The sequence below is a fragment of the Artemia sp. Qi Xiang Cuo genome, chromosome 12 (genome assembly GCF_049724085.1).
Source record: "Artemia sp. Qi Xiang Cuo chromosome 12, ASM4972408v1, whole genome shotgun sequence".
NCBI classification, from domain to species: domain Eukaryota; kingdom Metazoa; phylum Arthropoda; class Branchiopoda; order Anostraca; family Artemiidae; genus Artemia; species Artemia sp. Qi Xiang Cuo.
Genome location: NC_142805.1, coordinates 54,921,323 through 54,945,357, shown reverse-complemented (window position 1 = coordinate 54,945,357; position 24,035 = coordinate 54,921,323). Strand labels below are relative to the sequence as shown.

The 24,035-nt window shown below is 34.0% G+C and overlaps 1 protein-coding gene across 4 annotated transcripts in view; it reads right to left on the bottom strand.

Annotated features, from left to right (window-relative positions):
* LOC148946287 (mediator of RNA polymerase II transcription subunit 15-like) overlaps window positions 1–24,035 on the bottom strand; it is a 105,444-nt gene that overhangs the window by 39,842 nt on the left and 41,567 nt on the right. For all 4 annotated transcript variants that reach the window (XM_089097927.1, XM_089097928.1, XM_089097929.1 and 1 more), the window contains exons 5-8: window positions 22,879–22,976; window positions 9,139–9,328; window positions 5,588–5,667; window positions 3,888–4,001 (exon numbers count right to left, since the gene is read on the bottom strand). In XM_089097927.1, coding sequence (XP_088954053.1) covers window positions 3,888–4,001; window positions 5,588–5,667; window positions 9,139–9,328; window positions 22,879–22,976 — 482 coding nt within the window. The remainder of the gene's footprint in view (window positions 1–3,887; window positions 4,002–5,587; window positions 5,668–9,138; window positions 9,329–22,878; window positions 22,977–24,035) is intronic.

Sequence of the window (24,035 nt, the reverse complement as noted above, 5' to 3'; positions counted from 1 at the left end):
CTCATTTAATATCACACAAAAATATGGTGCCGCTTAAGGAAACTGACATATCTTGTGTGTGTGGAAACGCTGCCTAAAAAATGAAACTTTCACTTGGGGTTTCAAATTAAAATAAAATGGTTAAATCTTCTTTGTTACAATATATAATGCTGCAATTATTTGATTACCAGCTATCTTTATCGTTTAAAAATAAGAGCATTGGGATCAATTTTAATAATCCAAAACAAAATTCGGTTCCCTGGCTATGAGCCTAGCCTCATGATAGTCACGCACTTTGTCACGCACGATAGACATTGCAGCATTTTGTATCATATGCAGCTTGGGGTTGTCGACCCATCTCAAATTAACCCGTATTCACTTACGCAGAAACTTTTTTTATACCTCAAAATGGAAAATTAAAGAAAAATATATATTAAAGCCGGAGAAAATGTTTTTCCACCACCATAAGTTAAAAAGTGAATGAATGATTTTATTCAGTGATTAAACCCGTACAGAATATTTCACTATCTAGTCTAAAAAATACAGCATAAAATATCAAAAACTGAAAAACACAAGCAAAAAACTAAACACCACAAAGAAACAAGGAAAAACAATAAGTTGACAACACTTATTAACACTTAATAGTAAGTAAATGAAGGGGAAATGGAAGAAGAAGAAGAACAAGAAGTTAAAATGCATACAATATCTAGTCTCTTTGTTCGGTTCAAATATTCCAAAACGGCATACCTAGCCTCTTTAATGAACCAGATAACATTATTATTAAAAGAACTAGAGTAAGAAAACCCTTGTAGTTAACCAGTACCGTACTGTTTTACTTTTAAAAATTTTCTATTTTTAAAGTTAAACTACAACTCGGATTTCGGACACTTCAAGGCTTCAAAAAGCACAATTTTATTTGATGAAACAGATATTTTTTATGGAAAGTTATATAAAACATAAAATTTAACTCAAATTTTTACTTAATGAAAAAATCCCTACTTTGTGACATTTGGAATGCTCCAATAATTTTGATTACCAGTAGTTCAAACAAAAGCAAATGCGCCTAAAATTAATGCTGTAAAATAGAATTTGGTTCCCTGAATGAGTCTCATTGTTAATGATAATTGCTTTTGTCTTATAACAATAATACTAACAATTACTAGAAATAAATGAGGCATACAAAAAATTGGGGGTCGTCGAATAACGTCAAATTTACACATATCTTAAATGTTTAACAATAATTATTACACTTTACACATATATTTACAGATGGGGTCTATCGTGAAAAATGGGGAGAGGTACGTGTTTAATCTTCGGTGTCCAGTTTCTCGAAATTTCTAGTGATCGTTCTCGGTGACAAAATAATCTAACATCTTGTTGTAGAAAGAGGATTAGAGGGCCAAGGAACAGGCCAAAAAACTATTTGTCCCTGATCGGTTTGACATTTACAGCCATAAGTCCTTTGGCCAAGAGAAACCTAATGTACAAAAAAGTTTATGGTGCACCAGGGGACACATACATAATAGTTTAAATATATTTGAAATATTTAAAAATAATAAACTAGAGATCGGTCGAACTATGTCAAATTTGCATATACTTACTTAAACAGATACTAACTAGTTTTTTTTGTTGTTTTTTTTTTAAGAAAATTTTGAAAGCAGGACATTAAAATTGAAAATATTTTTCCATCACTGTAAATCAGGCATTTAGTTGAAATAATATCTTTTTGCTTTTAGTGTTAAAATGTTATCTTTGACTTTCCACATTTAAAGGAAGTTAAAAAAATGATTTGGCTTGATAAAACTTATATTTTTGCAGAAACGTTGTTCAAACATAGTATTTACACTTGTATTAATTTTACAGCAACGCACTTGGAATTTCTATTCAAGAAACCAATCTAATAGAGCAAAGAAAAAGAGAAAATTTGTATTTCATTTCATCATTTTATAAGCTTTTTTTTTTCAATAAATCTTGCTCAATATCTGGTTAAAACGTCAAGCATAAATAGAATATTTAGGTGACATTTCCTTCTCCTTTGTTTTACAACGTATTTCCCAGTACCAGACTGCCAAAAAAAACTTTGGGTCTGATATTTAATTGGTCACCCTTATACTTAACCCCCCCACCCCAAAAAAAATTGGTTTTGAAATTATTTTTAAGGGTCCGTCAAACTGGTTATCAGGGATAAAATTCCTTGGAAGAGTATTCCAAATAAAAGTGAAGTGAATTAGAAAATTGGGTACCTGTATAATAAACCCTGTACCCCTTAAACTGTTCATTCATTGACGCATTATAGAACCACTTTTTTTTCGTTAGTGTCTTTCAGCTTAGCGTGAGACAAGACAAAGAGAACTGACAGAATAGATGGAAAATATATAATTTAGGCTATATATTTGCACATTAGGGAAGGGGGGGATGTTGGTAAAGTATTTGAACAGTGTGAAGTTGGAAAACAATCCTTCCTACATAATATGCAGAATAATTGTACCTAGCACATTAGGCATGCAGACACCACACTTTACTTTACCCCCCCCCCCCTAATTCACAAATACAAAGTCCAAATTTGTTTCTAAAGATTTATATTTTCATCTTACTTTGATATATTTCATTAGGATTGAGCGTCAGAGAAACATATTAGAAGAATATTAGGTAGGGGGTATATCATAAAAGTACCGAAAATTGCTCTTTCCACGGAGTACACGGTACACGGAGTACACGGAGTAATCAGTACACGGAGACCTCCTCTTGCAAATAATCCAAAGGTGTAAGTTTTCTGCGTGTTTTTAAATCAGATTCTAAAAAAAAATCATTTCGTAGATAGTTAGATTAAATGAAAGGTTTACAGAATCTCAACAAAAGTTATTAGCAACACTTACACCCAACAAGCCTGCATTGGTATATAGCTACAAACATGTATAGCTAAGCATCAAATGCAAAAGATTTTGTCGGAACAAACTATCTGTAGATTTTATGATTTAATGTAGATTTAACGATTAGTCAAAGTATAAATAAGAAAATAGTTTACAAGCGGAAAATAAAATAATTGTCACAAAATTGATTGAGTGAAGTTTTGGTTTCATTCAGTTTGGCCTCTGGTAATTGAATATTGAGGATTTCTGAGGAAAACGAGAACTGATTTAAATTCAAGCCAACCACGTTATAATAGAGCCGCCTTTTACTTAATTGATAAATTAAGTAATTACTTATTAATTGATTACTTAATTAATTACTTAATTAATTGATATCAATTACTTAATGGATAAAATCAAATTATATTGCAGTCCAAAATTGAAAATATTTTATCGATATATTGGACAAAAAGTATTGCCTTTTAAGTATTACGAGGAAGCAATCCAAGCTGTGGCGCTCTTACTTTGCGGTAATATGATCTTAAGACATTCCAATAATATTGAACCTAAAACGAGGGAGATACAGTTGAGGTTTACGGCAGTATAGTTTTTTATAATTACGAAGTCAAATATTTTCTTAAATGTTAAAAAAAAAACTATCGCAGGCCAAAATTTTCCTGTCTGCTCATCTCACCATAGATGACATACCTGATTATGATTATATGGAGCCAAAATTGCATGAAAATGACATCTTGAGGGTTAATGGCAACTCTTATATTTAGAATATTACGTTTATATTTTGCTTTTACATTTTGGCTATAAGTGCAATTGATTTCTAGACATTTCTCATCACGGTTGTTGCCAGACGAATTCTACGTCAAAGCTTTAAATTAAAGATAAATTAAGAGAATAATCGAACCATAAGAAAGTAGATTTTCATTCAGGAGACTATATCAGACTACTATGTGCTTCACAGCTTTTGGTTTCTCCATTTTGTTTTTATAATGTATTTCCTGTTAGAAAATTCAATAAAAAAGATAAAACTAAATTTTTATTCACCTTACGCTGTTGCAACATTTGCTGGGTTTGTAGAATCTGATTTTGCTGTTGTTGCATCATTTGCGATGGCTGTTGCTGCAAAAACTGTGACTGTTGAGGTAACATACCACTAAGCTAAAATAGAAAGAAGCAATGAAAACTAATAATAATATATTCTAAGTGTTACTCGATTTACATGTGGATGAACATCGTTGTGATTTGTAGAAAGCTACACGCTTTAAGCATTTGAGAAGAGTCTAAGTAGTGAGATATATAAATTATATTCCGTAATTATCTGTTATCTGAGTCCGCAATCCGTAATGTAAGTGTCCATGAATAGAACTATTTTAGACGTATTATACCACTTACATCCCAGGCGCAATCCAAACACTTGAACGACCGCCTGAGCAAGCAACAACTAAAAACTTGAACTGCGAACTATAGTAAGCACAACGAGCAAAGGGGGGCGACAAGGAGCCAGTAAATCGAGCTTTTTGCAAGAAAAAAGCGAGGCCGATTTACATGATCCTCAAAATATTCTGTCCATCTTTCCTTGAAACTCTTTTTATGACTATTCGAGACGTTACTCTTTTCTTCAATTGAGTGTAGCCCAGACTGACTACTCCATTTCTTAATATTAAAAAGTCAACACAATATCTTGCAAATTTGCCGCAAGTTCTATCACTCAAAAGTTCTTCTGTAATCTTTTTTTTTCCCCAGACATAAAGCATTTTTGCTAATGTTTCCAGTAGCTTTTCAAACTTCATTTAGCAAGTCATCTTGAGCTATTTCAGAAAACCCTCTTCAATATCATAAAATTCGAAACCTTGAAATTTCATATCCAACTAATCTTGTTATTTTAATCTGTAAGATTTATAAGACAGTTAAAAAATATCATACCTAGCAGATAGTCACCAACATCAAGTTGCATAGCCCTAGGAGATGAAAGCTTCCAATCTGAGCCTAACAAGTAGGTTGCACATAAAAACATCCCAGATAGTCAGTAAAGATATTTAACCGGCTCTTGTCTGTCTACGTTTGAAAGTTCCACATAAAAAATTTTCTGTTCATCAAGGTCGCTGAAAATATTAGAACCGCAAAAAAAAACTAAGTCCCAAAGTTGCAGGTCAAGGACTTCTGTGTAAGTCAGGGTTCATTTTATTCAAAAATAACTTTCAGCACTTGACAATGCACTCTTATTGGCAAGAGTAAACATCTCACAGAAAGATTTACCTCCAACTCACTATGTATCCATGCCCACAATCATGATACTACGATGGAATGTGCCTCATTGTACAGTAAGACAACCAGGGTGTGAAACGGCTTCCTTCACCCACCCACCCATAAAAACAAACAAACCAACATATTATTATAGAGGTGTTTAACCCAAACATCAGTCCAATATTTTGGTGCTTACTAGGCTATAAAGTCCTTCAGTGTGGTAAATCCCCTGTTTACCCTTCAACAACATTCGTTGTCAAGGTTAAATTTAAAAAAAATTCAATAAAAACACAAGAAAATTTCACGCTGAAACCTCTATGAGGTGGCACTAGCAGGATTTCCCTCGCGGAAATAGAAACTGCAAAAGAATCTTAAAGCAGCTGGAGACCAATAGTACCAAAACATACACAGCAATCCATACCCTACCTCGTCATGGCATTTTGCCCTTAGCGACAATAGTTGAAAAAATACAAGGAAAAAGAGTCAAGAAATCTGAGTACCTGTTGTTGCATAACTCCTTGTCCACCAGGTCCCATTTTGACAATCGGCAAACGAGGTCTTGTCCCCATCATGCCAGGCCCTATTAAAGCAATTTAACATGAGAAAAAGTGATTTTTTTTTTCAAATAAACCAATTAAAGAGATTGAAGACAGACATACTATTTACTAGCTTACTTACTTGGACTTAGGAATTTCCACGCCACCTGGCGCCTAAGAAGACAACAGTATCCATCCACGATTACCTCTCGAGTGCTGCAGACCAAAGATATTCCCTAATATTTACAAAGAAGAATATGGAGGGGGGCAACACTTATGCTTATATAAGAATCTTTCTATTTTTTATTTATTTCATGTGTTTTTCCAGCTATATTTGAAAAATAGAGTGGCATGAAGAAGAAACAGTATATAAACAGAGTGTGATACTTAAAAGATCCCTAATGAGAGGACATAAAATGACAATTATAACATTGGCATTGTTTGGTGGGTTAAAATATCGATTTAAATAAAATATACATCAAACTACACTTTAAGCTTGAATTAAATGGCCATACAAAAATCGTCCAGTCTATGACGTATGTATTCAATTCAAACCCCCGCTCAAATCCCGTGGTATTGAAATGAATAACTGCATTTAATTTCAGCTGGTACTTGTAACCCCTTATTGGAAATTTCCACGAGTCAATAAGATTAAATTGGAAAGTAAGTATGCAATTTAAGAACAGGAAGCAAAATAAGAGAGCTTTTCAGTCTCCATAAAACACTAAAAAATTTACTATATAGGCTACAAGTTCAAAATATTAGAAACAGTTTTGTTTGTAACCCGGAAAAACTATGACTTCCAAATCATTTCTAATAATATATCTAGATGGTACATCTAGATATACGGTACATCTAGATGGTACAAGAAAGTCAGAAGCAAAGGCTTTTGTATTAGCATAAAGCAATAGTGATTCTGAGAATATATTGCTCAAAACCCCCTTTAGAATACTTGGATAAAAATAAGTACGCTTCATGTGCAGACTCGGAGAAAAGAAAAAGGGACTTAGTTTTTATGTTTTACTTAAATCTTAAAAACCCTACAGCTTCTCTTTAATTTGCCAATTTAAGTTTCGACCCCTTCTCCACTAATTAAACTTTGAGTAGTCTAATCTTGGCCTTGCCCAAGATTGAGGAATAAATGAAAAAATAGTGTAACGTGAACTAAAAGCTAAAACAATGGCCATTTACATAAAGACGCAGGAAATGTTTGGCGAGTTAATACATGAACTCGAAACCAACAGATGTTCCTTGGCTAATGAGTAAAGAGAATTTGATTTATTTAGTTTTTATTACTAACTAACCAAATTTATTTATTACAACAAATTAAAACATTTAACTGAAAAATTGAAACTGAAAAGCACACATTGGAAAAAGACTGTTGTTTGTGTGTCTGTGTGTGTATTTGTATTATTTTTGTCTTTTTAGAGTTATTAATCAAATCATTTAGTGTTTTTGTCAAAGTAATACGCTTAAGGTGTTTTGTGGATTTACTTTTCTTTTTTAGTCCAATTTACTCAACTGAATGTAGTGTAAAAGTTGGTTAAAACAAATTATTAAAAAATTAAATTATTTAAACTATTAAGCAATTAATTATTAAAAGAAACTATAGGGCAAACAGTGAGACAAATTAAAAAGGAATATTCAATCGCTGGTTTTATTCAATACACTTAGTGAACAAATGTAGTAGTAAAAGCTCGAATGTTCAGGCTTCAAATCCGGGAGTCTTTATAAAGAGAAAAAAGGTACATTGCTGCGGGTCATGAAATATGATATTTTGTTTGCACTTGGATATGAGCTTAATTTAGTATCTGCTTCTAATTCCTAATCCTTGCTTTATCTAATAGATTAGAAATTCCTAACGTTATATTTAAGAAACTTATTCATTTCGCAATATACAAACTCAGCTTTAGTCTGTGATTAATTATTTTGTTTCTATTTGTATAATTAATTATTGTAACAATTTTCTGATAAAATTAGTTACATGCTCATTACATATTTGGGATTAATTACAAGTTTATAATTATTTGGGGCAATTGAAAGGGCAAAACACTTATAGGGGAACAATTGGGTATGCATATAAATTATATATCTAAGAATAAATTACAGATTAACTACATTGTCTTGCTCTTAAGCTTTAAGAGTGTTCTTAAGTATGTACCAGGCTTCACTTGGTCCCAATACCTCCTGGAAAATCATTTGCTGATGGACAAAAAAGCTTAAAACGCTATATGTGTTGATTTTTTATCATAGGCAGCGAAGAGTCATGTGGGCACAATGTATTTTAGACCAGAGCACTTTGTATCGAAGGGGTTGCTACAGAAACTTACGACCCTCAGGGCAAGGGTGGTAAGTTATGCCCTGGGGGCATATCATAGGCAGCGAAGAGTGATATGGGCACAATGTATTTTAGACCAGGGCCCTTTTTATCGAAGGAGTTGTCACAAAAACTTACGACCCTCAGGGCAAGGGTTATAAGTTATACCCTGGGGACCTATAAGGTTTTTATAGAAAGTGTTGTCGTAGAAACTTCAAAAAGAACTCATTCGATTGGAAATTGAAAGGGTTAGTACCCTTTTTGATAGTCTAAAGTGATTGGAAGGCCAATAACACCCCTCCACCCCTCCTACGTCCACCATTTCCCCAAACACATCGAATCAAAATTTTGAGATAGCCATTTTGTTCAACTTAGTTAAGAGGTCCGGAAATTAAGTCCTCGAGGATGAAAACCCCCCACAGCTCTGAGCGCAAGGGGCAGTTATAAACAGGGGCATATAAGGTTTATATAGAAAGGGTGATCGTATAAAATTAGGAGGGGGATCATTGGATTAGTAATCAGAAGTTCAAGCGTCCCTTTTCAGATTTAGAGTGATCGGAGAGTGGACCCCCCCCCCACACCTCGTATTTTCTCAGAATGCAACTTATTGAAATTTTGAGATGGCCATTTGCTGCCGTAGAAACTTCGAAGAAGGCTCATTCAATTGGAAATTGAAGGGGATAATGCCCCTTTTAATAGTCAAAAGATATTGGAAGGGATCCAACCTCCGTTGCCGGTTCTAGGCGTCCCCCCTGAAAGTACTCCCCATACCATTCCCCCCCCCCATGTGCAAATATATATCCCAAATTATACATTTCCCATACATTCTGTCACTTGTCTTTGTCCGGTCTCGCGCTAAGCTGAAAAAAAAACTAATGAAGAAACAGGTTTGTTCTCGAGTTTTACACAGCTTAAACTTGAGTGAATGGCACATAATATAGAAGTACCAACACTCCTTCCCCCTATGGATATTACAAAACTAAAACTCAAATAACATTCTAAAATTTGGAAAGCCTTAATTTCCACGGGGGGTGGGGTATTTTCTGGGGGTATTTACCAGGGGGGGGTATTTTCGCGGGAGGGGGTATTTTCTGCAGGGGGGTTGTATTTTCCAGAGGGTATTTTCCGCGGGGGTAAGCGCCGGCCACCAGACAACCTAGGTAAATCACATATTTCAAGAAGAAACAGAAGAAATTACCTTGCTGCAACTGTTGTGGTCCTTGCCCCATTCCCATCAACTGTTGGGACATAACATTTTGGTTGACCATGCCCTGACTTACTTGTTGATTTGGGTTGAAATTCTGAGATGGTAAGTTCAGCTGCTGTTGCTGCAAAATTTGATTTTGCTGCATCATTTCCCAGTTGTCGTGGCTTTGTTGTGGTGGACCCTGAATAACAGAGCGTCATATTTAACACACCTCTAATTTCTTGATATTCCGTTGTTAAGCAAAAAGATTGAGATATAATGCAAAATGATATATAAAAAAACTTCCGCAGACTTCATTGCTTCGAAGGAATGGAATAAATTTCAAAACTGAAGTTCAGACAGTAGCTCGCAATGCTTGTCACAATCTGAAGTAACTTGTACGTTACACAGGAATTTGCTGGGAATAGGTTTTGGAAGAGGAGCTGAATGCCAGGGGGCGAGTTTTCAACTAATTTTTAACGCACCATTTTCCATAAATGTTTCGGGAAAAGTTCAGCATTTCCGGATAAAACTCGTGTGTAATTCATTTCTCTTTTTAACTTTTTTTTTTTTTTTTTTTTTTTTTTTTTTTTTTTTTTTTGTGTGTGTTCCCCAAAACAAGTTTTTTCAGAGAAAAGTAGAGAGAAAAAAATAAACAATGTAGCTAAGAGAGAAAATAAAGTTAAATAATACATGGAGCACTAAACGACCACAATTTACAACCAATGAACGAATGAATGAAACCCAAAATGAACACAAATTACAATAAATAGCCATGTCAACATAAAACTGAGGGTTAGAGGAATAAAATAAATCAATATACTTCCAGGAATGAGAATGAGATAAGTATTTGTTTGTGACTCATGGTAGTTTTTAGCATTTTGGTAACAAGTTTCTAATAAGGACTAAGCGTCATTTTATTGGCTCAAAATGAAATTTGCACCTTATACAATCAATATATTTGGGAAAAGTATGAGAAATGTCTGGAGCAATGTTTTCACCTGTTTTAGCTGATGGAAAACATTCAAAGTTCGCCAACTAATGATCACATTCTTGCTTTATGAAATGGAGGAAGATTTCATAAATAAAATTTTCATTTTCTTGGATATTATTTAAGGCTATGTCTGGCATCATTTGAGGGATGGGTTGCATTATTAGGGTAGTGACTATTATAAGCAAAACATAAATTGAATCTAGCCTCTGTAATGCTTGTCAGAGTATATTAATTACTTCTCATCTTGAAGAGTCATGGAAAGATATTATTAATAGTGAAACACAATCACCGGTTTCTGCTTCACATTTTAAGCTAAGTAATTTTATTTCATATTATTGGTCGATTTTTTTAGAATTTGATATTGGAATTCAGTCACATTTTATTCTTCTTTTAGAACCTTATCTTCAAAAGTCTCAAAACCGTGTCTTCCCGATTTTTATTATGGTTAATTTCTAAAAAAAAAAACTTTTTAAAAAAAAACAGTTTTCAATGGAAATGAAAGAGCTAATTTAAAGCTGAAATTTCGGAAGGATATCTAACTCCCGGGAAGTTATGATGTTGGTAGACTCCAGGCTGAGAATTTGAGAGAAACTTTCCAGGAACAGTGGAACACTTAACTTGAGAGTCTAAAATTTGAGAAGGTGTAAGATGGTTGGAATAAATTTAGAAAAACAATTTCTGATTGTGTCTTAGGGACGAAAGTTAGGACTACAGCTAAGAATATTAGTGAAAAAGCTTTATGTTTAATAGAGAGAAGAAGGAACTTATACAAGAATTATCTGAGTGATAGATCATACGAAAACAAAAGGAATGTAAAGAAAGTGGAGAAAGTACTAAAATATGAACTAAGAGTGTGACGTGGAGGTCATGGATAAAATTTTCGAGGATCTGCAAGATGCAGCTAGACGGCATAATAGTAAAATATTGTACTGGCATGATAACAAATTAAGAGGGAGTAGTTAATGCGGACATGGTCCAGTTAAAGACAGGAATGGGGCCACAATTAGCGGTAAGGAAATAACTAAAGAGAGATGGGTCGAACATTTTGAGAATTTTCTCAACCGAGATAGAGTTGCAGGAAAAGATACAGAGGAAAATGAAAAAGTTTGTGATACCTTGGATGTGAAGGATAATTTGTTTTGTGAGGAAGAACTAGTGACAGCACTAAAAGGATTAAAAAATAATAAGGCTCCATGTGCTGATAGTGTGGTAAATGAGTTTCTTAAATATGGTGGCTCTGATGTTAGAAATGAGTTATTGAAGATTATGAATATGATTTTTGAAAAGGGGGAAGTACCTAACGATTTTAGGAAAGCCTTAATTAAACCATTGTATAAAAAAGATGATAAGAGTGAGTGCGGTAATTATTGAGGAATTAGTCTGGTCTCTGTAGATAATAAATTACTCAGTAATATGATACTTTTTAGACTGAGAGATACTGTAGACAAAGTTTAAAGAGAAGAACAGTGCGGTTTTAGAAAAGGTTGAGAATGTGTCGACCAAAATTTCACTCTTAGGTAAACAATTGAGAAGTAACTGAGTTGTCAAACTCCTTTGGTCCTCAGTTTTATAGATAATGAGCAAGCGTTTGATTTTATTAATAGAAAAGCTTTAGCAAAGGTTTTATCCTTGTATGGTATACCAGACAAATCAGAGGCAACGCTATAGCGTTGCCTATAGTAAAGGCCATACGGCTCCAATGTTTTATTATTATTAATTGAAAAAAAGCTATCCGAAAAATAAGTTTTTCAAAGAAAAGTAAAGGCCATTTTAAACTTAAGCTTCAGGAGATACAAATACCTGTTAAAATTCAAATTCAAAATGACCAGAAATTACTATTAAAGAATAAATGAAACCAAATCAAACAGAAATTAAATAAACAATCATAGGAAAAAACATACAACAAGTATACAATATAAATGAATAAATAGATCTTAAAGCGAGTAATGCTTCGAATGAATATGAAAATCAAACTTAAAACAACAGAAAAATATTTTGCTATTGAAGTATAAATGAAACTTAAAACAAGCATAAATTGAATAAATAATCGATGTAAACAAACATATAATCGATATTATCATAAATGAACTAACAAATATTAAAATGGGTTAAAGAGAAATCAGATGCGAAAATCAAGCTTAACATGAGCGGAAATCACCACAAGCTTAAGCTTCATTGTCACCTCTATATCTCACTGTAGAAGGCTAAAACTTACTTCATCATTGGCGCTTTTCTGAAAACGAATTATATGAAAAATATCTGCTTTAGTGCTCAATATTAAAAATAAACATTAAAATTACAGTAAAATTTTGAACTGATGAGCTTTCAGCAATTAATATCATTATACATCAATTATTCAGTTAAATTTATTAGTTTTTTCCCAAGTTGTTCAAGACGAATATAGTTTCACTATAAACAAGAGTTTGGATACTGCCTCTTTCCTTAACTGTAAATAAAAACAAAAACCTACTGCGTCATTGGCGCTTCACTGAAAACGAATTATATTACAAATATTTTCTTTTCCAGTTCTTATAGCATTGAAAATAAAAATACCATTAGAGTGAAATAAATTCTTGAACTGATGGATCTTTCAACAACTAATATAATTACATATAAAATATTCAATTTGATGTTGCTTATACTTTCCAAGACTGTTCAAGACGCATATAGTTTTCATATAGTCGCATATACTTCAATAGCAAAATATTTTTTTTTTCGTTTTAAGCTTGATTGACTTGGAAACTTTTTTTTTTTTATTAATTTACATTAAAGTGATCAGTGCTTATGAACGAGAATAACACAGCTGCGGTTAAGGTAGGAAATGAGGTTAGCAGCTGGTTTTGTATTAAATCAGGAGTTAAGCAGGGTTGTGTTCTATCCCTCTTTATATGGATTATTTTGATGGACTTTGTCTTAAGGAACACAGGAGAGGCAATGAGAAACCACGGAGTCAAATGCGGAGGAAAAACTCTCCTGGATTTAAATTATGCTGATGACTTAAGCATCCTAGATGAAAGTGTGAGCAAAATAAACGAACTTTTAGAGGTTTTGCGAGTTCAGGGTGCTAGAATAGGTTTGAAAATTAATGTTAAGAAGAGCAAGTCACTAAAGCTAGGAATAAGTGAAGATGAAAAGGTGACACTGAATAACAAAGAGATTGACTAAGTGGGCAGCTTCACTTACCTTGGTAGTATTATTAGTAAAGACGGTGGGAGTAGTGACGATGTTAAAATTAGAATAGCCAAGGCTCAGGGTGGTTTTTTTTTTCACAGTTAAAAAAAAAATGCTCCTAACGCAAGTTTATCGGATTAACCCATTTTGCGCCCCCCCCCCTAAAAAAATCCTGGATCCACCCCTGGTGAGGGGGGACGATATTAAAACTGCTTTCACAAAACAAAAACATGAATATGGTCAGCAGCTCTTGGCTGCATTTTATAACTTTGACTAGACACAGCTTAACCCTTCCATTGGAGAAAACTACAAAAGAAACTACTTGCAAAGTAAAATAGCTCCGTTATCTATCTTATTTCTTCAAACTTGTCACTTGAATAACTAGTCACTTGTCACTTTAAACTAAAAATAATAAAAAAATTGTCGTTTAAATGACGGTGATTTTCGAGTGCCTGATCACTAATACTGATTCATGAAGTGTTCTATTCGCAGTGCAGCCAGTAAAAAATTGCTTTCGTCAGCACTAACCAACAAAGAATATTCCTTTTTTGGAGTCAGCGTAATTCATACTATGGATCTTCACTTTCGTCCTAGCAACTCAAAGGTATCATATAACACTTAGAAAAAGGATCCATCACCTTACGCACAAAACGCAATAATGGGGAGAAGGTAATTAACTTCCGGCATTTTTTATGCATAGCATAAATCTCAAACTGTAACAAATTTGAGGCATCCACATTTTTATACAACAAGGAAGGCTGTATCCAGAGGGGTTAGGGGGGTTTGAACCTCCTTCCCCCCTTGAAATGTGTGCTAAACTCGGACAAAACTGAATATGAACAAATTTTGATGCGTTTTTATTTTTCTTTAAATCCCCCACGGAAAAAAAATCCTTCTGTAATCCCCCGAAAAAAGCCCTGGACACGGCCCTGTATAAAATCATATCTTGAAGTCAACAAGATATGATTTCGTTTTTAAAATGGCTACCACAAGCAATCATTACTAAAATTACACTGTCCTCTTTCTAAAACAAAAAAAATTAAATAAATGAAAAATCCCTTTTACCTTACAAAACTTTTTCCTACTTTAATGTAAAACGTTATACATGCAAAGAATTGATTAAAGCCCTTTTTGAAAGCCTTACTGATCATGAATTTTCGGCTATCTCAAATTAGTTTAACCGGGGTTGAATGGACTTTGACTAAAAAATGGCACGCAGCACATATTCATTATTCGTCCTTAATTGGATGACTTCTTAATCTTAGTACATGAAAAACAGAAAACAAAAATTGATAATAGTTTCACATATGAGCGCAGTGTAATTATTTTCCTGTTTTTATATTTAAGGTTATCTTTTATTCTCTGACGATATTCCTCAAAAAATAAATATTTGTTTTGCATTCCAAGCGTGCGTAGCAGTATAACCTCAGGCGGTATTTTTAGAAGTCATAGTAATAGTATTCCAAGATTGCCCGACAAGTCCGAATAATTATGCTAAGCTTTTCACAAGACGTAAACAATGTGTTAAGGACACCCTAGACGGTCAATCATTTTGATCAGAAGCTTCCGTCAATCCATTGACTAAAGCATGATTGAACATCTAGGAACCCATTGAGTCATTCAAACTTTCTATCGATCACCATCAACGCTTGACTCAAGGGTCAAACAGGCTCCTAGCCGGTCAATCATGCTTTAATCAATTGAATGACGGAAACTTTTGATCAAAATGATTGACAGTCTAGGGTGTCCTTTAGGTTAGGAGGGTGCTCGGAACGGTCTGGATTAGTTGTCGGATATGTTACAGCTATGAATCCCAAAAAATGTAGGATAAGCGATGATAAGAGACGTCATGTACTAACAAAAATTCAATCTGTTCCTAAAATGGGAAAAAATGAAATTACGCGCAGAAACAAAAAAGGACAGTAATTGCAAAGTGCGGCACGCCTTTTAAGATTTGTAAATAACTGTGTTTATTGCAGATTACATATGATTATCCACTTAGTTGTCAGTAGCATTTCAGTTTACAAGTTGCTGGATAAGTATTTGTTGCTATCTATTACAGATTACATCCGGAGAAGTTAGTATTAACTGTCCAATAAGGAAAATAATGGACACCCGAACGTACCCAAAAATTGACAGAAAATCAGATAAAGAATATTTTCTAGGGTAAGCCAATAAATCATATTTTCGGGCGATAAGAACTTCGTGAGCAGATAGTGTTTCAGTTAACGCAATATTTCTTTTGCATTTAGGAGTTAAAAATACGAAGGCATCTTAGACCAGAGACATCTACCCTTCGACTAGACTCGGTGCTAAAGAAACTATTATGGGCTTTTGTACCTTTTCCAGGATTTGATATATTTTATACCACCAGAAACAGACTTATGAGGTATGCTGGGAAGTTTAATAGTCACTCAATTTGTTTTACTGTTTGATAAATAAAAAAAAAAACACAAAGGAGAAGAATTCGTGTGATATAATTTCTAGCACAAATACTAGAAATTATACACCTATTGCTAAGGCGGGTATGTCTGCAAGTGAGGAGGGAGGCTTCGGGCCCCCCTGAAATCTCAGGACTTGTTATATGTTTATGTCTTATTCCAACGATCGATATATTTTTTTAGCACCAAAATTAGACTAAGAAGGTAGATTTGGGAGGTTAATAGTCACTCAATTTGTTTCGTATTTTGACACAGCGAAAAACAATTAATGTAAAAAGTTTACACAACGCAAGAAATTATTTACCTATTACCCGAGGCGGGCATGTCTACAAAAAGGGAGGAGGCTTCACTTTACCCCCTAAAACACTCAAATTTCACCCATTATTTCTTAAAATTTCCATTTTTCACAAACATTTACTAGTTTTTTGTTGCCCCTTGATTCTCCCCTTGAAACGCTGAGCCCTCTGTAAAAAAAAGGTTCCTTCTGTAGATGCATGAAACTGAGGTTCTCCGAATTCCACCAGTCCTCGTAGCCGTAGTCCTAGATGGTCTAGAGAAGGGGAAGAGGATGGTTCTTAAATCATTCAGGACTACGTCAACTGTCAATTTTCCACTGAAAATGTTAAAAGTGTCCACTTTTCTCCAGAAATTTGTCAATCAGACTTCGGGCCTTGGACATGGATTTCGTATAAAAATGATCCTTGGGATACTAAAATTGTTTTAAATAAAGCCTCTGTCCAACACAAAACCAAAAAGCTGTAACACTTTCACCTTTCTGGCAGCCTACAATTCACAAATAAACTTACTTATTCGGAAACCTTAGGATAAGCTCTCCAGAAAGCCTTTTGATAACCCCGATGTGTTATTGAACAAAATATCCGTAAGATTTAATATCTGATTGCATCAAGGTACAACAAGCCTACCTCTCTTCGACAACTTATGCATGAACGCTTCTATACAAAACGGATTATTCTTGGACCCTAGAAACTGGGGTGGGATGGACTGCACTGCCATCTATCAGATACAGACACTCATATATTACGATCATTAAAATGGCTATCTTAAAAGATTGAAACTGTGTAATGCTTGACCATTATTGGGCCCAGGGCTGACAAACGAAGGGGCGCTAGTCGAACTCTAATCATTTTGGCTCTTAAGAGGGCACTGTAATTCACGATTACCTTTCTGGAATTCTAATATTTCTGTATAAAATGATAACAATAATCTCCCCTTGTAAAAAAACACACACACAAAAAAAAACAAATTTCACATTTTCGCAGCTAGCCACTAGAAAATTTTATTAGAAGACAGCAGAATTTCGAAATTTTGACCCCAGAATTTGACGGTGCATTCTTCCTCAGGACCAGGTAACTTTTCGGGGCTTTCCTCTTTTCTGAGATTATGCAAATTTACTCATCCTTATTCTCAAACTACGGTAATAGCCCTTGATCAACCTTTTAATTCATTTTTTTTTATGAATTTCATCTGCATTAAGTGGAGATTTTTTGTGCATATTTTGTTTCCAAACTTCTTATTTTTAAACTTTATTACTATTGTATGGAGCGCTCTTTACACTTTTTTCATGCAGCTTGAGAATCAAGTTATAACTTTAAGAACTTTTATTCTTTGTACGAAGGGTGAAGAGGGGAGTAAGAAGACCTAGAATTTTGGGAAAATGGGTTAATTGCCTTTTCTCCAGTCTTTAGAATAGCATAAGCTACAGTTATTTTCTCATTTTTTATGCCTGCTGGCTAGTTTTGGCTTTAATTGTTTGGATGTTTGGCTTTAGTTTTTTTTGTTTAAATAGTCTATTCTTTTTTTTATTTCCACTTCAATGCAAACAAAATTCTACCCGTCCAAAATTCGAACCGCTAAAAATTTAATCCACACAAAGTTCAACCCGAAAAAAAATCTCCCCAACAAAACGGAACCCAAGCAAAAATAAAGCAAAGCAATATTTAAACCGCAAAAACATTGACCAGCGCAAAATGACTAACATCAGCAAAAACCATTTCCAAAATAAGTTCAACCAGGAGCAAGTCAATCTACAGAATGTCCAAAATCAGGCCCTTAGCCCCGAAGTTAATTCAAATGAAACTCAGAGAGGAAAGAAAATAACAAAAAGAAAAATAAAATCAAAAAAGGTATTTACGTACCTTTTTTGATTAATGTATTTACGAAGTTAATTCAGAGCAGAATGCATCTAAAATCAAATGAGACCAAAAAAAGAGACCTCACATTCGACTCTATCAAATTTTGGAAGTACACACAGGGAAACAGGAAGTTATCCCTACCCAGTTATTTACCAGAATAGTCCAAACCCTCCGGGATTCATTGTATTTGATGTTTTCCCCTTCTCTTGGGACAATACTCCAAAACTCAGACCTCTGCAGTTTAAAGGCTTGAAGTCAAGTCTGAGAGAACTTTTCCATTGAATTACATTGGGATAGGACGAGTGTATTGTCATGCCAAAACACTGTCAGACTTTTCCAAGGGGCCGTTAGACCAATAGTAGAAGTTAAATTATTTATACTTCCCCTCCCCACATGCAATAAATGCATAATTTAAAGCTATCTAGAGTCAAGTGACAAACGTATGTTTTTTTTTCAAGGTTGTATAAATGCATAATTTAAAGCTATCTAGAGTCAAGTGACAATCGTATTTTTTTTTCAAGGTTGTACAGGGTCAATCTTATAGTGTACAGGAAGAAAGAATACAGAAGGAACACCCAGCCTTTTGAACAACTTAATCATGAGTCAACTACATATGACTTTTTAAAATAAAGTAAATAAAAAAAATGTGTATGAGATTATCGTGGCACTAGTTTTATTTCTGCAAGTAAAGAAATTGTAGGTTGGGTTTCACCAAATGAATTTTTCTTTTATTAGATTTTATTAAATTTTACGTAATTTGACTTCTTCTAAACCGATATATATCTCCGGCTTGTACCATATCCCAACAACAGGATTTATTTAGGGAGGGGGGGAAGGGTAATGTAAAAAAATCTTAAAGGAAAAAAAGTAAAAAAAAAATAAAAATTTGGAAGATTATAAAATTTTAAGATGCTGAGGAGAACTCGGGTTTAATATTAGCATCCCCGAGGGGGAGGGGATTAAGCATCAATTGTATACGCATTAAATTCATGTCAGGGAAAATTTTCTGTTCAACGTGCTTTGCTTGGATGGAAATCTGCTAGGTCCTTTCTTCAACTTCGAGGGATCCTCACCGTGATATTCTCCCCGCAGATGCTCCACCAAACAGAAAAACCAGACAAAAACTCAAACTGAAACCTTTACGTGCACGAACAAACCGAAATTGTAATTCATTTGTGTCATTTTTTTACGTCTATGTTTAACATGTAATGTAGTAATGTCCATGTTTATCTATGTCTATGTTTTTCTATGTTTAAACTGTATTGTTGGGGCTTTTTTTGCGTCTATGTTCAAAATGTAATGTTTTTGCAACTGTAAATTGGCCAAGAGCTAAGAAAGTTGTGTAATAAACCATGCTCTCTTTCTCTCTCTCCCTTTCTTGAAGCAATACAGAGGAATTAATAGAGTATTTTAACTCAGAGATGCCTGTACAGGTTGTTAGAGCATTTAACCCATCATACTGAGTCTTCGATAATGTTTGAACTCTGAGATGGCTACTTGGGCTATTTGTCACTCAAAGTGATGCAGAGAATTTACAAGTGGCTCTTAATCATGTCATCGATTTATGGATAGAAAAGATGTGAACTTGGGGATCCACAACCAGGACCAGATTCATATTGACGAAACTTTTAGCTACACTACAAAGTTAATCTCATATTCCTAATGAGTTGGACTTTAAAAGGGTTTAAGACTTTTAAAGGCTTCTTTGAAGCCATTGCAAAGAGAAAAGACATTTAAAACAAATGTGTACCAACAAGTAACGAAAGATGGCAGTGCGATCTAATTTATCTATTTTTATGGTTCTGTTTCCGAAGTTTCTGCCTTCTTAAAAAAAAAAAAAAGCAAAAAAAGCTTTTGTATTTAGTTTCTGACCGTTCCTATATCATGCTTAGGGCTACCCTAAGTATGAGGGAGATGTCACCCCCGTTTACCCTCCACTTATTATGCTGAAGTTTAACTCTAAATCAAGGTTTGGGAATAAAATGGCTGAATTAAATGCATTTGACTTTGGATCTGTTAATAAAGTTGCAAAAAAAAAAAGAATCTGAACCGAAATGTACAGTTGCATGGCAGTTTTTGAAAGTTGTTTTTTTTTTCCTTTTATAGCACCCCAAAATTACCTTACGTATACACAAACTTAGGTGAATTTAAAAGCTCAAAAGATCAAGAACATTCTTTTCGGGAAAACTTCTCATGAACAACCGAGAGCTAAAGATGGCGTAATATGTTAACCAGCCTAAGCGGCCTGTGCCTTTTCATAACATAATTCTCCTTGTAGGAACTGTTTACGCATTGAAATTCCCTTTCTGGGAATTTGCAATATTTTTAAATAAAAATGGAAAAAAAACATAATTACAGTCAGCTTGTTCTTGAAAATCACAAGCAATTTGACTTATAAATATGAATTAGTAGATAGGTCTATTGATGATAGGTATAACCTCTTCAAACTAAGTTATCTGTTATGGGCTCCCCCCCCCCGTAGTACTATAATATTTGTAGGCATGGATATATAATGAGTCGGAGGCAATAAGTTTGAGATTGCTTGTGCAGAATTTCGACTCTTGTTGATAGAAGGGCATCGCAAAGTGTGGAAAACCATGTTGTGACTAAGATAGCCTCAGGATTGTGCAAAGCCTCCATTCATACTGGAGGTACTAGGAACTTCTTGCTGCCCGGTTTTAAGTCGGCTTCAGCAGTTTACGTAGACTCCAAAAAATGCATTAGTCACTGTTCTGTACTAGTTTAGAGGTAATTACTTTTCCTGGGGCCATAATAACTTCTATGATCTACATAATATAAAATGGTAACTTGGAATATTACAACATTAAAAAACAACTATTGTATATACATTTTGTCTGACGAATTCAGACATTTTCAACCGAAATTATTAGAAATTTAAGAGATTCGTACCACGAAAAATGAAGTAAGGCAATGTCAAATTTATTTAATTAGACAGGAAGGATGGGGTGCATAGGCAGAAAATAGGTCTCACGATGAATAAGGAAACTGATAAATCTTCCTTAGGTTGGGATGGTAGGGATGGTATATAGACTTTTAGCTGCTCATTTTACGACTACAATGTGCAAGGTATTACTCACAGTAGTGTATGTCCCAGCAGGACCAACTAATGGAGATAGTAGTGTCTCAGATCAATTTTACAGCTACAGGCAAGGCCGTACCCAGTGAGGGGGTTAGGTGGGTTTGAACCCCCCCCCCCCAAATGTTTGTTTGACTTAAAAACGTAACAAAAATGGATATAAAAAAATTTTGTGTGCGTTTTTGATGTTTTTATTGTAACCCTCCCCGACAAAAAAATCTTTGAGTAAAACCCCCTCCAAAAAAAAATCCAGGGTACGGGCTTAGCTACAGGACTAAATAGCAGGATCTTCGGTAGAAATATGGTATGTTTATAAGAGGATTTTAATGCCCATGTTGGTGAAAATATGAACAGATGGTTTCCTAGTCTAGGTAAATTTGGTCTATAAAAAGAAATTAGTAACATAAACAAAATACATAAAAAAAGTAATAAGTATAACAATAGTAAATAGTATAATAGTAATAATAAATAGTATAAAAAATAGTAATAGTACATACAAAAATAGTAACATAAAAGTAATGATTTCTTTTTAAAGACTGCTATAATTTTGTAAGTGTAACAATCTAGTTATAACCAATACAGTATTTACTAATAAAACGGCCCATAAATGGCAGGATCGATACAAGATACTAGGATACATAGTAGCTAATCTAAAAATGAATTTTAGGAAGGGTACCACCTTCCAGGAAGTTATGACGTTTATAGACTCCGGGATGATAATTTGACAGAAGCATTCCCTCAATAGTTTTAGGGAAAGAGTTTGAGAAGCAGAAGATGATGTCTTCAGGAAAAAAAAAGTTAGAAACGCAGCTGAGAATATTAGTGAAAATACTTTAAGTTCGGTAAAAAGGGGGAGGGGCTTGAGCAAGAAATATATAAGTGATAGATCCTATGAATATAAGAGGAATGTAAAGAAAGTGAAGAAAGCATTAAAATACGAAGTGAGGAGAAGTGAAGTGGAGTTCATGAATAAAACTGCTGAAGAAATCCATATAAAATTGCTGATTGCTGAAGAAATAAAATTGTTAGATGTTTTCGAGAGAAATGTTAGATGTTTTCGAGAGAAAGAAATACGAGAGAAAGCCGTAAGGAAAGAGTTAAGGGAAATTGGAGATTATTTAGAGGGTGTCAATGAGGAGACATGGAATAGATTGAAATGGAGGAGGATCTTTCATAGGTGTGTTGGCCTCCAGCAGCTTGGTGTGGCAGTGACTTGTCAGTAGTAGCAGATAATTTCTTAAACCACATTGGCCTGACAAAACATAAAGAAAAACGAGCAAAAATGGGGTTTACAATTTTTGGCTTTTATTGAATTTTATTCATCTTTTAAATTAATTGTTTTTTTCATTGGTTTTTTACATTCACATTGACTTCCCGCATTTTATTTGTCGGTTTCTCTTCGGCGCTCTCATTGATTATATTTTTTCGTTTCGCGCGGAAGAAGAGAAGCGTTTGTCCCCTCAAAATATTCGCTTTGTTGTGTATTGTCAGTATTTTCATTTGGCCTTTAAAAACCTCATTTTTGCTCGTTTTTCTTTCTTTATGAGTAGTAGAAGCAATAGTATATCGTTTAGTGATTACACAGGTTCCAAATTATGAATAGAATTCGAAAGCCTTTGATTAATTTGAGCATCTTCAACTCTTATTTTCTCCAAACCTTTTTGTTACTCTTAATTTTCACCTCTTAAAATTATAAAAAATCTCAAGTTATCTTTCTTAAACTAGGTCTCATTTATCCAAAATATTCCAAAATTAAAACAAGTGCTCAACTAATGTTCATAGCTATAAGGCTATAAAGTAAAAATAAATTCAAATAGCATTCATAGTTAGGCTATAAGACTATAAAATGAAATTAAAATTTTCAAGAAGATAATGACAAAGTTAAAGAAGACTTACGGATGATCCCATTTGACCTTGTCCTGAATTCATCTGTCGCTGATTCAATTGTGCAATTAAGGCACTAGGTTGACCTCCCATTTGAACCATACCATGTCCTGCAGATAAACGAAACACAAAATAATTCCGACAAAATTACAGTCAATACAGCGGACCAAAATGAGTCTAAGTTCTGCGGAGTCCCAATTTCATGTTAATACAGATCCGAGTTTAATCTCATTGAAATTTACACCGAAACTAAAACAAATTCAATCCTTAACGTTCCAGAAAAATTGGAACGGTAAATTTTATATTGCATTAATCCCCCTTGAGCTAAAAAAAATTAAGTTTATTTAGCTTCTTCTTCTTCAGTCAAAGTATTCAGAAGCTCGTTTTGAAAAAGTAAAAGTTTTATAAGCATCATTGTTCTAATTTACAGAGATTTGAAGGATTCCAGTTTTCTAGGTGGGATAAAACTGAAGAGAAGTAAAACTTCACTGACAATTCGTAGTAGAAAGTAGGACATCTTCCAAATTGTTAAAATTTCAAAGCATAGAAGAATTAATAATTTGCATAACTGGGATCAAAGTTGCTACTCTGCTCTGCGAATTCCCTCTCTCAACCAAAAATAAGTATAGAAAGATTATGCACCTTTATTAAATTAGGCTTGAGTTAATTTCAATTATTTTGCGTTAATTAATTGAATATTCTAAATCAATTTCTGTTTTTAGCTGTTAAATCAATAGGAAAAATATTTTATATCAATAAAGAATGTAATTAACGGCTAATAGTTTTTTCCCTGCATCATAACTTTTACAACTCGTTGAAACAAAAAATCTTACAAGGATTGATAGTTCTTACATCAGGACGGACAGATAATTCCTCCTTCCCGGTCTTGTATTTATAAATTTACTAAAAGTAGACTTTTTAGGTTAAAGACACGGTTGTTTTGTTGGATTTTGTGGTTTTGGGGCCACGATGAAAAGGTTACCCTATGACAAGGTAGTAGTACATTTCAAAGCGGTTAGGGAGTTATTTGATATGGATAGTTTGTCGTGAAGTGCCCCAAGATTGAACCTGTCTACCAAGGATTCGCTAATAATATAATAATTTAGATCTGGTTATTGTTTTTAAAAGGGGGATGTTGTTACCGCACTAAACCCGAGATAGGTACAACC